General features: G+C 43.0%; 1 protein-coding gene across 5 annotated transcripts; it reads left to right on the top strand.

The window, feature by feature from the left end:
* Positions 1–954: 954 nt before the first annotated feature.
* LOC139554863 (putative nuclease HARBI1) lies at positions 955–4,669 on the top strand. Of its 5 annotated transcripts, XM_071368081.1 has the most exons (11): positions 955–1,323; positions 1,615–1,685; positions 1,773–1,949; positions 2,040–2,101; positions 2,184–2,270; positions 2,358–2,399; positions 2,468–2,641; positions 2,721–2,756; positions 2,855–3,409; positions 3,691–3,802; positions 3,897–4,669. In XM_071368081.1, exons 1-8 carry the CDS (start codon positions 1,166–1,168, stop codon positions 2,754–2,756), a joined length of 807 nt encoding a protein of 268 aa, XP_071224182.1. In that variant the 5' UTR covers positions 955–1,165; the 3' UTR covers positions 2,855–3,409; positions 3,691–3,802; positions 3,897–4,669. The 5 variants fall into 5 exon arrangements, with proteins under 5 accessions (XP_071224182.1, XP_071224181.1, XP_071224180.1 ...); XM_071368080.1 differs by having other exon boundaries at positions 2,468–2,756; XM_071368079.1 differs by having other exon boundaries at positions 2,468–3,409.
* Positions 4,670–14,764: the final 10,095 nt, after the last annotated feature.

Raw genomic sequence — 14,764 nt, 5'->3', positions numbered from 1 at the left:
ATCATATTCTTATCAGCAGACTCAACAGCCTTGGTTTCTCAAATGACTGCCTCGCTTGGTTCACCAACTACTTCTCAGATAGAGTTCAGTGTGAAAAGGATGGCCTGTTGTCCAGACCTCTGGCAGCCTCTATGGGGGTACCACAGGTTTCAATTCTCGGGCCGACTCTTTTCTCTGTATATATCAACGATGCCGCTCTTGCTGTGCGTGATTCCTTGATCTACCTCTACGCAGACGACACCATTCTGTATACATCTGGCCCTTCTTTTGACACTTTGTTAACAAACCTCCAAACAAGCTTCAATGCCATACAATTCTCCTTCCGTGGCCTCCAACTGCTCTTAAACGCTAGTAAAACTACATGCATGCTCTTCAACCGATCGCCTCACCCGCCCGCCTGCCTGACTAGCATCACTACTCTGAACGGCCCACCCGTAGCACGCACTCCAGCAGGTATATTTCACTGGTCATCCCCAAAGCCAACACCTCCTTTGGCCGCCTTTCCTTCCAGTTCTCTGCTGCCAATGACTGCAACAAATTGTAAAAATCGCTGAAGTTGGAGACTTATATCTCCCTCACTAACTTTAAGCATCAGCTATCTGAGCAGCTTACCGATCGCTGCAGCTGTACATAGCCCATCTGTGAATAGCCCATCTAACTACCTACATTATCCCCATATTGTTTTTCTTTACTTTTTTGCTCTTTTGCACACCAGTATTTTTACTTGCACATCATCATCTGCACATCTATCACTCCAGTGTTAATTTGCTAAATTGTAATTACTTAGCTACTATAGCCTATTTATTGCCTTACCTCCTCACACCATTTGCACACACTGTATATAGACTTTTTCTATCTTGTTATTGACTGCACATTTGTTTACTCCATGTGTAACTCTGTGTTGTTGTTTGTGTCACACTGCTTTGCTTTATCGTGGCCAGGGGCCTGTTGCACAAAAGTAGAATTAAGACATCCGGGATAAATGACTCAGCTGAGCTCAATGAAGCCAAAACATGTGCGTCCAGGCTTAATTGGTTGCACAAAGACCAAGCCAGGATGAGCAGACACGGATTCATTAAGCCAGGTGAAACCAATCCTGGATAGGTGCGCGCTCACGGCTCACTCAAATAGACCCCGCCACAGATCACAGATTAACTGATTTACCATGGCAACTAGAGCCGCGTACTTTTCCCCGTCGGAAGCACAAATCCTCGTGGAGGCATACGAGGAGGTAAAAGATATAATTAAGAAGAAAGGCAACACCGCCACAGTGATAAAGCAAAGAGAAAAAGCGTGGCAAAGTATTGCAGACCGCCTGAATGCGTAAGTAGTGCACAATTACACACTCACCGCTCCGCTGAAACATCACAATTACAATTCAAATATTTAATTCACATCTCCAAAAATGCAGTTGTACTGTAATTATGAAACGGTTAAATTTTTAATTGAAATGCACTGCAGATATGAGTGAAATTGTGTAAAGTAACTCCATCACACTGTATAAAGCTATGATAAATTTTTTGATATTTTTACTGAAAACAAGACAAAAATACCAAGTAATTTTTTGCAGTGTGACTCCATTAAATGTGTGTGTGTGTGTGTGTGTGTGTGTAGATTAAACATGAACGGGCCAAAACGGACATGGCAGCAGGTCAAAATCAAATACAAGAACATTCTGCAGAATGGTATGGTCCCTGACTAATATTTAACAAAGCACAAGCATATATTGTACCCAGAAGGTGCCTGCTCACACATTGTCTGTACTGTTTTAGCAGTGAAAAAGAATACCCACAGACAAGGCACGGGTGGTGGGTCACCAAAGGCTGACCTTACCCCAGCAGAGGACATGGCCTTGGAGCTAAATAAAGGCAGGCCCGTCTTAGAGGGGATCCCTGGGGGGAAAGAGACGAGCATAGGTTCCTCCCAAGATGCCACCCGCTTCATTCAAGGTATGTCCTTCCATCTCTACATGGGATACAACCACATTCATATTGAATCAATTTGGACTGTCTGACTTTGGTTTACCTATTGCCTTGCAGTGTCTGGCAGCACTGTGTTCCTGTTAGAGCCACCAGCACAAGCACCAGACGATGCTGATCCAGTGAGTACTCCATCAAAGGCATACTGTAGGCCTGGCATGTCTTGTCTACTAGCTTCAATATGAATCCGATTAAATGTGATAGGGTGAAGGCCCCAGTGCAGCAGCAACAGCACATGATGGAGACGATGATGAGGAGGAGACCATCTCTCTGGATTCCAGAAGGCATGAGGTATCATGTTAAGACTGTGAAAGTACTATTTACTCTACAATGGTGAGGAGTCCTCATCAAAATCAAAAAATCTAATTTCTTTTACAGGACCCAGATGCTATACAGTGGGAAAACCAGCCTGGCAACATAGTGCGTATTAATAAAAGGACACCACATCCTGCCAAATTCCAGCTGCGCTAATTGTATTGTGTTCACAGAGCTCACAAGCTATCAGAAAGTTGTATGGCAACCACCTCCGGCGCCAAATAGAACTGGCAGACATAGACATTCAGTACAAGAAGAAAAAGATGGAAAATCTTGCACTGGAGTCCGAAATAAAAAAGAGGACAATTAGGAAACTGGACCTTGAAATAAAAAAACTTGAGAGGGAGGTGAGATATGCCTTCAATGTACACTGTATGCTAACTGTAACACAAATGTATTAATCATTATTTTTCTTTCCTCCCCCAGCTCCAAGAAGATGACACAGCTCAAAATAAAAATTAGGTATATTCTCGTAAAGTCAAGTGAGCCATGACATATGAGCTCTTATTGTGAGCACACAGGACGGTGGCATCTTTCTAAGGTTTTTTTTATTTTCCCAGCAATCAGTACAACCAAGTCATCGTTATAAGGCATCGCCCTCTTTTGCCCACCCCCCCAGCACCAGGTGTGGCCACTAGCCTATATGAAGGCCCAAAATTGTGTGTTCCTTTCTGCTCTGACAATGGCATGCCCATTCGTGCGAGATGTGGTGGATGAAGAAGCACTTGTGCTGAGGAGAGCCTTCAGGCGAGAAAGGGTCTTCAGGGACCGGTTGGACCCACTGGCCTTCCCTGATGACCATCTATATGAAAGATACAGGTTTTCTGCAGATGGCATCAGGTATCTATGCAGACTACTGGGTCCCAGGATTAAGCACCGCACTGCACGGAGCCATGCACTGAGTGTGGAGCAAATGGTTTGTGTGGCCTTGCGCCTTTTTGCTAGTGGAGCCTTCCTGTACTCAGTGGGGGATGCAGAACAGCTGAACAAGGCCACAATTTGCCGCACAATAAGGAGTGTGTGTCTGGCTATCAAAGCATTAGCAGATGTCTTCATCTCCTTCCCTGGCCACAGAAGACTCTGTGACATCAAAGAGGAGTTCTATAGGATTGCAGGTAAGAGGATCTACAAATTACAGGACAACTGTTAACACATAGTAGGATACTCATTACTTTGTGTGACAGGTTTCCCCAATGTCATTGGTGCAGTGGACTGCACACACATAAGGATAAAAGCCCCCTCAGGTGCCCATGAGGCCGATTTTGTGAATAGGAAATCCTTTCACAGCATTAATGTTCAGGTGAACATAACTTTTTGATATTGTCCATTGACGAACACTCTGCATTGCCAGTGATGTGCATTGATTGGTGTAATATTCCTCATCTTATGATTTCAGATGGTCTGCAATGCTGACTGTGTGATCAGCAATGTTGTGGCAAAATGGCCTGGCTCAGTCCATGACTCCAGAATCTTTCGGGCCTCTGAAATCTATCAGTGCCTATCACAAGGTAAGCCACACAACCCCTATTTATAACCATCATGGCTGTGTCAAGAATATCACTGTGTTTATGAGGTAGTAATGATGAGATTTTGTGTTGACAGGTGAATTCTCTGGTGTGTTGCTGGGAGACAGGGGGTATGGCTGCCAGCCTTTTCTCCTGACACCTTTCACAGACCCCCAGGAAGCACAGCAGGCCTACAACCATGCCCATGCCAGGACCAGGGCCAGAGTTGAAATGACCTTTGGCCTCCTGAAGGCACGCTTTCACTGCCTTCACAAATTAAGGGTCAGCCCTGTTAGGGCATGTGATATTACTGTGGCTTGTGCTGTCCTCCACAATGTGGCCTGCCTGAGGAAGGAGAGGGCCCCCAGAGTGCCACCAGCCATGGACTGGGACAATCCGGCAATCTTCCCTGATGACGACAGTGGTCGGCTGCTGAGGGACCAATAAGTGTTGAATTATTTTAGTTAGTATGTGTGTTTTCAATTTTGGTTAAATATGTCCTGCGGTGGCAGAGGAATTTGGGTTTTTTTGGGTTCGTTTTTTGACGAATTTGGCCTCTTATGATGTTTGTGCGGTATACTGTGTGTAATACAAGGCTGCAGGGAGGCTACTGCATCCATTCATTTGTCTGTTCAGTTGATGTGTATGGATTTGTCCTGCATTTATTTTAGTGTGCAGACATGCAGGGTGTGTTATATACAGACCTTTGAATGTGTATGTATCATTTTGTATAATATGCTTGGATTCTGTGCTTTCCATCTTGTAGAGTCACTGTGACTTCAGTTTCGAAAGGAGCTGATGGTTTACCTGCTTTGTTTTGTCCTTATTCAATAAAGGAACATAATGTTACACATTGTGTTTTTATATTCATATGGAATGTGTATTTGTTTATATGACAGAGTACTAGGGCCACACTGAAGAAAAAGGATAAAGTCATAAATTTATGAGGCTGGTTCTTTCTGCAGAAAAGCTACATATTGTTTTTACAGTTTTGATACTTATGACAATGTGATACTTAATATTCTGGCACATCAGCATGTCTTTGTTTATGAAACCATACTGAAGTACAATTTCACGAAATGCCCCACATCTGTCATTTTAACAACTGTCCTCCTTTAAAACAACTGGTTACAATATTATGACTTGTGTTTTTTTCCCCTCTGTGGCCCTAATATTATATCATTTTATATATAGCCTTATAGTCTATGGGAAACTGTAAATTATCTAATGATAGCAACATCATCTAAAAATCATTTTTTATCCAAAATCATTGAAATTAATGATCACAAACGTTTAAATAATAACAGTGGGTCTAGTTATATGTGATAACAATGTATAGTGAGCAGTGAAATAACTATTGGTTTCCATTTGTGGTGACTGCTGACTGACATTAGGGATGAGATTAAATAGATCCTGGAATTTAGCCTGGTCTGGAGCAGGCTAGCTCCACAGAATAAATCTCCATGGTAATTTATACCATAACATATCCTCCTGCCCCCTATCCATCTTTAGTGCAACCGGATTACGGATCAATTGAGCCAGGATCACCAAGATATCCTGGCTTAATCCCTTATCCTAGTTTTGTGCAACAGGCCCCAGGTCGCAGTTGTAAATGAGAACTTGTTTTCAATTAGCCTACCTGGTTAAATAAAGGTGGAAAAAAACAACAACAAAAAACATACAGAACGCTCTAACCTCGAGGCTACCTGCTGCCCGATGTAATATGTAAAACATCCAGTGTGATCCATCTGTGATGCCTGGGTGGTAAAGACAGATGTATGAGACACAACAAGCTATTAAGGAGCTGTGTGTGGTGGGGGGTAATATCAAGAAGCTTTGTGTGTGTGTGTGTGGGGGGGGGGGGGGGGTAATCAGAGGGGGAAATGGGTTGGAAACTCTCTTCTTCATGCTGCATTGATTCATCCTTCAGAGAGGAGAGATATGAGGATCCTCCCATTACAATACACACCTCATCTTGAGGGATCTGGGAATGCCATCACACTGATCCCAGTTCAGCCATATTACACAACTCATATAGATGGACCTGTGGATGGGGGATACCTAACGCATTCAACTGAAATGTGTCTTCCGCAATTAACCCAATGCGTGGAGCTGCCTTAATTGATATTCACGTCAACAGCACCTGAGGAACAATGGGTTAACTGCCTTGCTCAAGGGCAGAACGACAGATTTTTGCCTTGTCATCTCAGTGATTCAATCCAGCAACCTTTTGGTTAGTGGCCCAACGCTCCTACCCGCCAGGCTACTTGCCGCCCTAATGCTATTACACCGATCCCAGTTCAGTCATTACGCACAACTCATCTACAGGGACATGGGGATGCTATTACACTGATCCCAGTTCAGCCATTACGCACAACTCATCAAATCAAATCAAATGTTATTGTTCACATACACATGGTTAGCAGATGTTATTGCGAGTGTAGCAAAATGCTTGTGCTTCTAGTTCCGACCGTGCAGCAATATCTAACAAGTAATCTAACAATTCCACAACAACTACGTAATACACACAAATGTAAGTAAAGGAATGGAATAATAATTTATACATATACATATATGGATGAGCAATGACCGAGCGGCATATGCAAGATGCAATAAATGGTATGAAATAAAGTATATACATATGCAATGAGTAATGTAAACATTATTAAAGTGGCATTATTAAAGTGACTAGTGATCTATTTATTAGAGTGGCCAATGATTTAAAGTCTGTATTGAGGCAGTACCCTATCTGTGTTAGTGACAGCTGTTTAACAGTCTGATGGCCTTGAGATATAAGCTATTTTTTGGTCTCTCGGTCCCAGCTTTGATGCACCTGTACTGATCACGCCTTCTGGATGTTAACGGGGTGGCCAGGCAGTGGCTTGGGTGGTTGTTGTCCTTGATGATCTTTTTGGATGCACACAATTGTGCATCTGGAAAAGTTTGTGACGGTTTTAGGTGAGAAGCCAAATTTCTTCAGCCTCCTGAGGTTGAAAAAGCGCTGTTGTGCCTTCTTCACCACACTGTCTGTTTGGGTGGACCGTTTGAGTTTGTCCGTGATGTGTAAGCCGAGGAACTTAAAACTTTCCACCTTCTCCACTGCTATCCCGTCGATATGGATAGGGGGCTGCTCCCTCTGCTGTTTCCTAAAGTCCACGATCATCTCCTTTGTTTTGTTTATGTTGAGTGAGAGGTTGTTTTCCTGACACCACACTCCGAGTGCCCTCACCTCCTCCCTATAGGCTGTCTCGTCATTGTTGGTGATCAAGCCTATTACTGTTGTGTCATCTGCAAACTTGATGATTGAGTTGAAGGCGTGCATGGCCATGCAGTCATGGGTGAATAGGGAGTACAGGAGGGGCTGAGCACGCATCCTTGTGGGAACCCAGTGTTGAGGATCAGTGAAGTGGAGATGTTGTTTCCTACCTTCACCACCTGGGGGGCAAACCATCAGGAAGTCCAGGACCCAACTGCACAGGGTGGGGTTGAGACCCAGGGCCTCAAGCTTAATGATGAGCTTGAAGGGTACTATGGTGTTGAATGCTGAGCTGTAGTCAATGAACAGCATTCTTACATAGCTATTCCTCTTGTCCAGGTGGGATAGGGCAGTGTGCAGTAAGATGGCGATTGCATCATCTGTAGACCTATTGGGGTATGTAAATTGAAGTGGGTCTAGGGTGACAGGTAAGGTGGAGGTGATATAATCCTTGACTAGTCTCTCAAAGCACTTCATGATGACAGAAGTGAGTGCTACGGGGTGATAGTCATTTAGTTCAGTTACCTTTGCCTTCTTGGTTACAGGAACAATGGTGGCCATCTTGATGCATGTGGGGACAGCAGACTGGGATAGGGAGAGATTGAATATATCCGTAAACACACCAGCCAGCTGGTAGGCATATGCTCTCAGGACGCGGCTAGGGATGCCGTCTGGGCCAGCAGACCTGCGAGGGTTAACACGTTTAAATGTCTTACTCACGTCGGCCACGGAGAAGGAGAGCCCACAGTACTTGGTAGCAGGCCGCGTCGGTGGCATTGTAATATCCTCAAAGCGGGCAAAGAAGGTGTTTAGTTTGTCTGGAAGCAAGACGTCGGTGTCCGTGACGTGGCTGGTTTTCTTTTGCTGTCCGTGATTGTCTGTAGACCCTACCACATACGTCTCGTGTCTGAGACGTTGAATTGCGACTCCACTTTGTCTCTATACTGACATTTCGCTTGTTTGATTGCCTTGCGGAGGAAGTAACTACACTGTTTGTATTCGGCCAAATACCCAGTCAACTTTCCATGGTTAAATGCGCTTTCAGTTTTGCGCGAATGCAGCCATCTATCTACGGTTTCTGGTTAGGATATGTTTTAATAGTCGAAGTGGGTACAAAATCTCGTATGCACTTCTTTATAAGCTCACTCACAGAATTAGCGTATAAATCAATATTATTCTCCTAGGCTACCCGGAACATGTCCCAGTCCGCGTGCTCAATACAATCTTGAAGCATGGATTCTGATTAGTCAAACCAGCATTGAATAGTCCTTGTCACGGATACATCCTGTTTGAGTTTCTGCCTATAGGGAGGAGAAAAATGGAGTCGTGGTCAGATTTGCAGAAGGGAGGGCGGGGGAGGGCCTTGTATGCATCGTGGAAGTTAGAGTAGCAGTGATCCAGAGTTTTGCCAGCACAAGTTCTACAATCAATATCATGATAGAATTTACAATTGAAGTTGGAAGATTGCATACAGGTCAGCCAAATACATTTAAACTCTTTTTTGTTTTACAATTCCTTTTGTTTATTCCTAGTAAAAATTCCCTGTTGTAGGTCAGTTAGGATCACCACTTTATTTTAAGAATGTGAAATGTCAGAATAATAGTAGAGAGAATTATTTATTTCAGCATTTATTTATTTCATCACATTCCCAGTGGGTCAGAAGTTTACATACACTAATTTAGTATTTGGTAGCATTGCCTTTAAATTGTTTAACTAGGGTAAAACGTTTCGGGTAGCCTTCCACAAGCTTCCCACAATAAGTGGAATGAATTTTGGCCCATTCCTCCTGACAGAGCTGGTGTAACTGAGTCAGGTTTGTAAGCCTCCTTGCTCGCACACACTTTTTCAGTTCTGCCCACAGATTTTCTATAGGATTGAGGTCAGGGCTTTGTGATGGCAATTCCAATACCTTGACTTAGTTGTCCTTAAGCCATTTTGCCACAACTTTGGAAGTATACTTGGGGTCATTGTTCATTTGGAAGACCCATTTGCGACCAAGCTTTAGCTTCATGACTGATGTCTTGAGATGATGCTTCAATTTATCCACAAACTTTCCCCTCACCATGATGCCATCTATTTTGTGAAGTACACCACTCCCTCATGCAGCAAAGCACCACCACAACATGATGCTTCACGGTTGGGATGATGTTCTTCGGCTTGCAAGCCTCCCCCTTTTTCCCCTAAACATAACGATTGTCATTTTGGCCAAACAGTGCTATTTTTTGTTTTATCAGACCAGAGGACATTTCTCCAAAATGCACGATATTTGTCCCCATGTGCAGTTGCAAACCGTAGTCTGGCTTTTTTGATGGTGGTTTTGGAGCAGTGGCCTCTTCCTTGCTGAGCGGCCTTTCAGGTTATGTCGACATAGGACTCGTTTTGCTGTGGATATAGATACTTTTGTCCCTATTTCCTCCAGCATTTTCACAAGGTCCTTTGCTGTTGTTCTGGGATTGATTTGCACTTTTTGCACCAAAGTACTTTCATCTCTAGGAGATAGAATGTGTCTCCTTCCTGAGCAGTATGACGGCTGCGTGGTCCCATGGTGTTTATAGTTGTGTACTATTGTCACGGCCGTTAAAAGAAGAGAACCAAGGTACAGAGTGGTCAGCGTACATTTTCCTTTAAATAATAAAAATGACGCAGAACAAAACAATAAACACTACAAAAACAAACCGTGAAGCTAAAGGCTATGTGCCCTAAATAAAGTCAACTCCCACAAACACAGGTGGGAAAAAGGGCAGCCTAAGTATGGTTCTCAATCAGAGACAACGATAGACAGCTGTCCCTGATTGAGAACCCTACCCGGCCAAAACATAGAACTACAAAACATAGAACATAGAATACCCACCCCAACTCACGTCCTGACCAAACCAAAATAGAGACATAAAAAGGATCTCTAAGGTCAGGGCGTGACAACTATTGTTTGGACAGATGAACGTGGTACCTTCAGGCGTTTGGAAATTGCTCCCAAGGATGAACCAGACTTGTGGAGGTCTCCAATTTATTTCTGAGGTCTTGGCTGATTTATTTAGATTTTCCCATGATGTCCAGCAAAGAGGCACTGAGTTTGAAGGTATGCCTTGAAATACATCCACAGATACACCTCCAATTGACTCAAATTATGTCAATTAGCCTACCAGAAGCTTCTAAAGCCATGACATCAGTTTATGGATTTCTCCAAGATGTTTAAAGGCACAGTCAACTTAGTGTATGTAAACTTCTGACCCACTGGAATTGTGATACAGTGAATTATAAGTGAAATAATCTGTCTGTAAACAATTGCTGGAAAAATGACTTGCATCATGCACAAAGTAGATGTCCTAACCGACTTGCCAAAATCATAGTTTGTTAACAAGAAATTTGTGGAGTGGTTGAAAAATGAGTTTTTATGTAAGTTTATGTAAACTTCTGACTCCAACTGTAGGTTGTCTTGTACTCAAATTTGCTTCCTTAAAATCCCCCTAGGTCAGGTGAACAAAAAGACCTGAGTTCCTGTATGTTGTTACAATTACACCATGAGTCATTAATCATGAACATACACCACACCCCTCTTCTTCCTGGATAGATGTTTATTTCTGTCGGCATGACAGAAAGCAACCCTTGCCCTAATTTTGTCTACCTTGTTATCTAGAGACTAGACATTAGCGAGTAATATACTCGGAAGCGTTGGGTGGTGTGTGGGCCTCTGAAGTCTGACCAGAAGGCCGCATCTGCGGCGGCGTTGTTTTGGGTCAGCCTCTGGAATCAGTTTGAATGCCCTGGGTGGTTCATACAAAGGATTTGCTTCGGGAAAGTTGTATTCCTGGTCGTAGTGCTGGTTATTTGACATCGCTCTGATATCCAATAGTTCTTCCTGCCTGTTCACAATACAACTTAAGATTTTCTGTGCTAACAATGTAAGAATACATAAAAAAGGAACTAAAGGACTACAAGTGAAGCGGCCCTCTCTGTCGGCACCATCTTGACATCATCTACAGGGACCTGGGGATGCTACCACACTGATCCCATTTCAGCCATAACGCACACCTCATATTCAGGGATCTTGGGATGCTATCACATTGATCTGATCACAGTTCATCCCAGACAATTATAGACATCTACAGGGAGAGGATGATCACTACAGGCTGGTACCACACTGATCCCAGGTCTGCTGGTAAGAGATCATGAGGTCTATTTTCTCGAAAGAAATATCAGAAGGAAGGTGTAAATTATCTTCAAATTTCAGAGCGTAATTTAATCTTTAGTTCTACATCGGATAAGAACATTTAGAGGAACACAGAATTCTCATGGTAAGTCACTTTTTCTCTTTCAGGGAGAAATCCTTCCAGCCCTGCAGTGACCAAAGTTTTCCGTCCTCTCTCTCTTTCATTTGACATTTAATTTTATTAAATGTTTTGCCACCGGGCCCTCTGCACTCTGATAGTAAACTGACATTGTGGAGTAGTGGGGGATGGGGGTTAATGGTGACACAAAGTGGCCCATGAGTACAAAGCCGTTGGTTGGTCAGTTGTTCCTTTCTGACTCTAGTCAAGGTTATAGTAAAATGCCCTCTCCCTCCCTCCCAGGCTACTGTATGTCAGACAGACGCTGGCTTCTCTTTGTCCATGGCTCTGAGTAGGCTTCCATTCCAGCAGAGGGGGTGTTTGGTTCTGCCTGTACAATTGACTTAAATCAAAAAATGAATAAAAAAGATAGTGATAATTTGGTTGTAGCTTATGAGAATCCAAATAAATAGACGACCTATCTACTGACAAATAACAGTTTGAACATTTTTATTAACCAAATGAAAAGTGTTGAATGTTGGATGTCTGCCACATTTGATTCCGAGCTTTAACACAGACAATCTTTACTAAGTGAACTCTCTCATTAACTACAGAAGAAGACGAAAACACACTGCTTTTCAGAGCAGTGATCTTTACTTAATGTTGTGTCTTAAAGAGCTGAAGAGAAGACATTTTATTGAGCTACTACTCCTATATTAATTACCTAGGTGAGTTTCCAGGCTTCTGGGACGTAGTTCAATCAGTTTGGTTCTAAACCAGAGAGGTAGAGAGAGACTTGCTGTCTGAGCTCAGTGTCCCAGAGGTAATTTAGCCCAATGTTACTGAACTCTCGCCAACAAAATAAATGTTGTCATCCCCATCTTACCATGTTCCATTTTCTTATTTTCTTGTCTTGTTGCCTGTGTTCTCCTTGCACACTCTGCAGGTCAGAGGGTCATGGATGAACCAGATTTGTGCTTTATTGAAAGGAATATTTTAGGTGCTGGGAAGAATCCAATTCTGTTGCAGAGCATCAGACTTCCCAGTGTCCTCCAAGCCCCCCTCCCCCTCTCCTCCACCTCCCCCTCTCCTCCACCTCCCCCTCTACCTCTCCTCCCCACCCCCGCCACCCACCCCCTCTGTCTCACACACCTCTCTGCCTCCTGCATTATAACCTGTTCAAATAAAAAGCAATTGAACCTTGTTTCTGAAATGTAATTCCGATATGATGAGGAAGGCGCTGCATATTCTGCTACAGAGAAATCAGCGGATACAGAACAGAGTGGCTTATCCAACCATCAGAGACAGGGCTGAGACAGAGTGTGTCCTAAATGGACCGTGGTCAAACGTAATGCACTACATAGGGAATACAGTGTCATTTGGGTTGCAGCCTAGCTTGGTGGTATTCACAATGGGAAGGATCTTCTGACCCCGTTCCTGTTTCTAATGGACAAAACACACAGTGAAAGTTGAATAATACACTTAATAACAGAACATCCATGTACCATATATACAGTGTAGGGTCATGTTTATCAGCAGAGAAGCAGAGTCGAGGCTCATAGTTCAGACTAGATAACAACCAGACAGCCAGGCCCCAGCATCCCATTACCACCAGACTGCCTGGCTGTCAAAAGCTGACCGCTGAAAAGGCCATCTAAACTCCAGCCTCAGCCCTTGTGCCGGACAAATGAGCCAGCCGCACTCCTCAGGGTTTTATTGAGCGATTCTCTTGTTATTCTCACCTGTAAGAAGAAGAAAGCAAAAACAACCTGGTCTGAAGTGGAGAAAAATACCTAAAAGGGATTTATCTAGCCCATGCCCCTAGAACATTACACAGAACTGGTCGTTTTAGTCAAGGAATGTTTATATGAATATAGGCCAGAATTAGATAAAGATGTTTGTTGGTTTGGAACTGGCTGTGATGGATTTAGTGAAGCTGAAAACAATCCCATCTACAGTACAAGGCTCCTTTCTTGAAATAACGACCCGATTTTTGAATCAGACTCCATTTGTTTAAAGGAGAGACAACCTCTGAACCCTCCACTGAAAACAATTCTCTTGGGTGATTCCCATAGGGCTCTTGCCAAAAGTAATGCACTATTTATGGAATAGGGTGCAATTTGGGACAGCCCTTGTTTTGATGTCTATGATGAGGGCAAGAGCAGATGGACTGAACTTCACCCAGTGTGAAACAAAAGTTCAAAGTCAGATCTGTGAGACGCAGATGGCACTCTATCAAACGTAGTGCACTATGAAGGGAATGCGGTGCCGTTTGGGTAGAATAGAGAATAGAGAAATATTTACATTCAGGAAAATATGTGTCTTAGGGAGACAGTTCTTCACTTTCACACACCTGTTTGATGTGCAAGTATTATTTCAAGGGCATTTAAAGGTAAATACTATCCAGTCATTAATACATTTTTAAGTTTCCAAATGTGCCAAACTGCCAGGATCTGTCGGGACCTTCAATCTGAGGCATGTTAAAACAGTAAAACTATATTTATAAACTAACTTCATCACATAGGGTCAATTCAATACAGTTAAGATGCTGGCATGTAATTTATTTCATAGACATCCCATACTGTGATTCTCATTAGAGTGTGTCCCAAATGACACCTTATTCCCTATATAGTGCACTCAGATAGCCTAGAGGTTAGAGCGTTGGGCCAGTAACTGAAAGGTTGCTAGATTGAATCCCCAAGCTGACAAGGTAAAAATCTGTCGTTCTGCCCCTGAGCAAGGCCGTTAACTCCCGAATACATGGATGTTGATTATGGTATCCCCCCCACACCTCTCTGATTCAGAGGGGTTGGTTTAAATGCAAAAGACACATTTCAGTTGTACAACTGACTAGGTATCCTACTTTTGACTAGAGTCGTATCGGCCTGTCATAGAAAATAATGTCCCCCGGCCAAATAGTGTCCCCCTCTACGTCACAATGGGATTCGATAAACTATTAGCGTCCGTTGCTATATCACTGGTGTGATGACCAAATGATAACATTTTTGAAGATCGCTACAGCCTAAAAATGACATTATTTTCATCATCGCTATGCAAACAAGGCTGATTTCCGCGACAATTTCGCTGTTTAATTAAGCAAGTTTAGTTTTTTGTTTAGCTAATTAAATGAAAACATTAATTCAAACTACTTTTGAGTACCTTGTTAACATTACAACATGAAATCCATGTCTTAAACATTACTACATTACTGCAAATCCGTTTGATTCATACACTGACTTGTCTGACTGTCATGTTTTTATTTTAACCTGCCCTTCCCTTATTTACACTGAAATAATATAATTTGTGAGGGGGACACTATTTGACCAGGGGACGTTATTTGGCATGACAGGCCCTGGTCAATAGTAGTGCACTATAAAGGGAATAGGGTGCAAATTAGGATGCAAGCTGAGTCCTATATTCAGGTTAAGTCAGAAGTACAGGTTA

This window comes from Salvelinus alpinus, chromosome 26 (assembly GCF_045679555.1).
Source record: "Salvelinus alpinus chromosome 26, SLU_Salpinus.1, whole genome shotgun sequence".
Lineage (NCBI taxonomy): Eukaryota > Metazoa > Chordata > Actinopteri > Salmoniformes > Salmonidae > Salvelinus > Salvelinus alpinus.
This window is presented reverse-complemented; position numbering and strand designations above follow the sequence as displayed.

Bases quoted from the DNA above. Each gene is read 5' to 3' on its own strand.
- LOC139554863 (XM_071368078.1), top strand. From the start codon at position 2,938: ATGAAGGCCCAAAATTGTGTGTTCCTTTCTGCTCTGACAATGGCATGC. The intron at 3,595-3,690 runs GTGAACATAACT...TTATGATTTCAG, and splicing joins TTCACAGCATTAATGTTCAG to ATGGTCTGCAATGCTGACTG. The intron at 3,803-3,896 runs GTAAGCCACACA...TTGTGTTGACAG, and splicing joins CTATCAGTGCCTATCACAAG to GTGAATTCTCTGGTGTGTTG.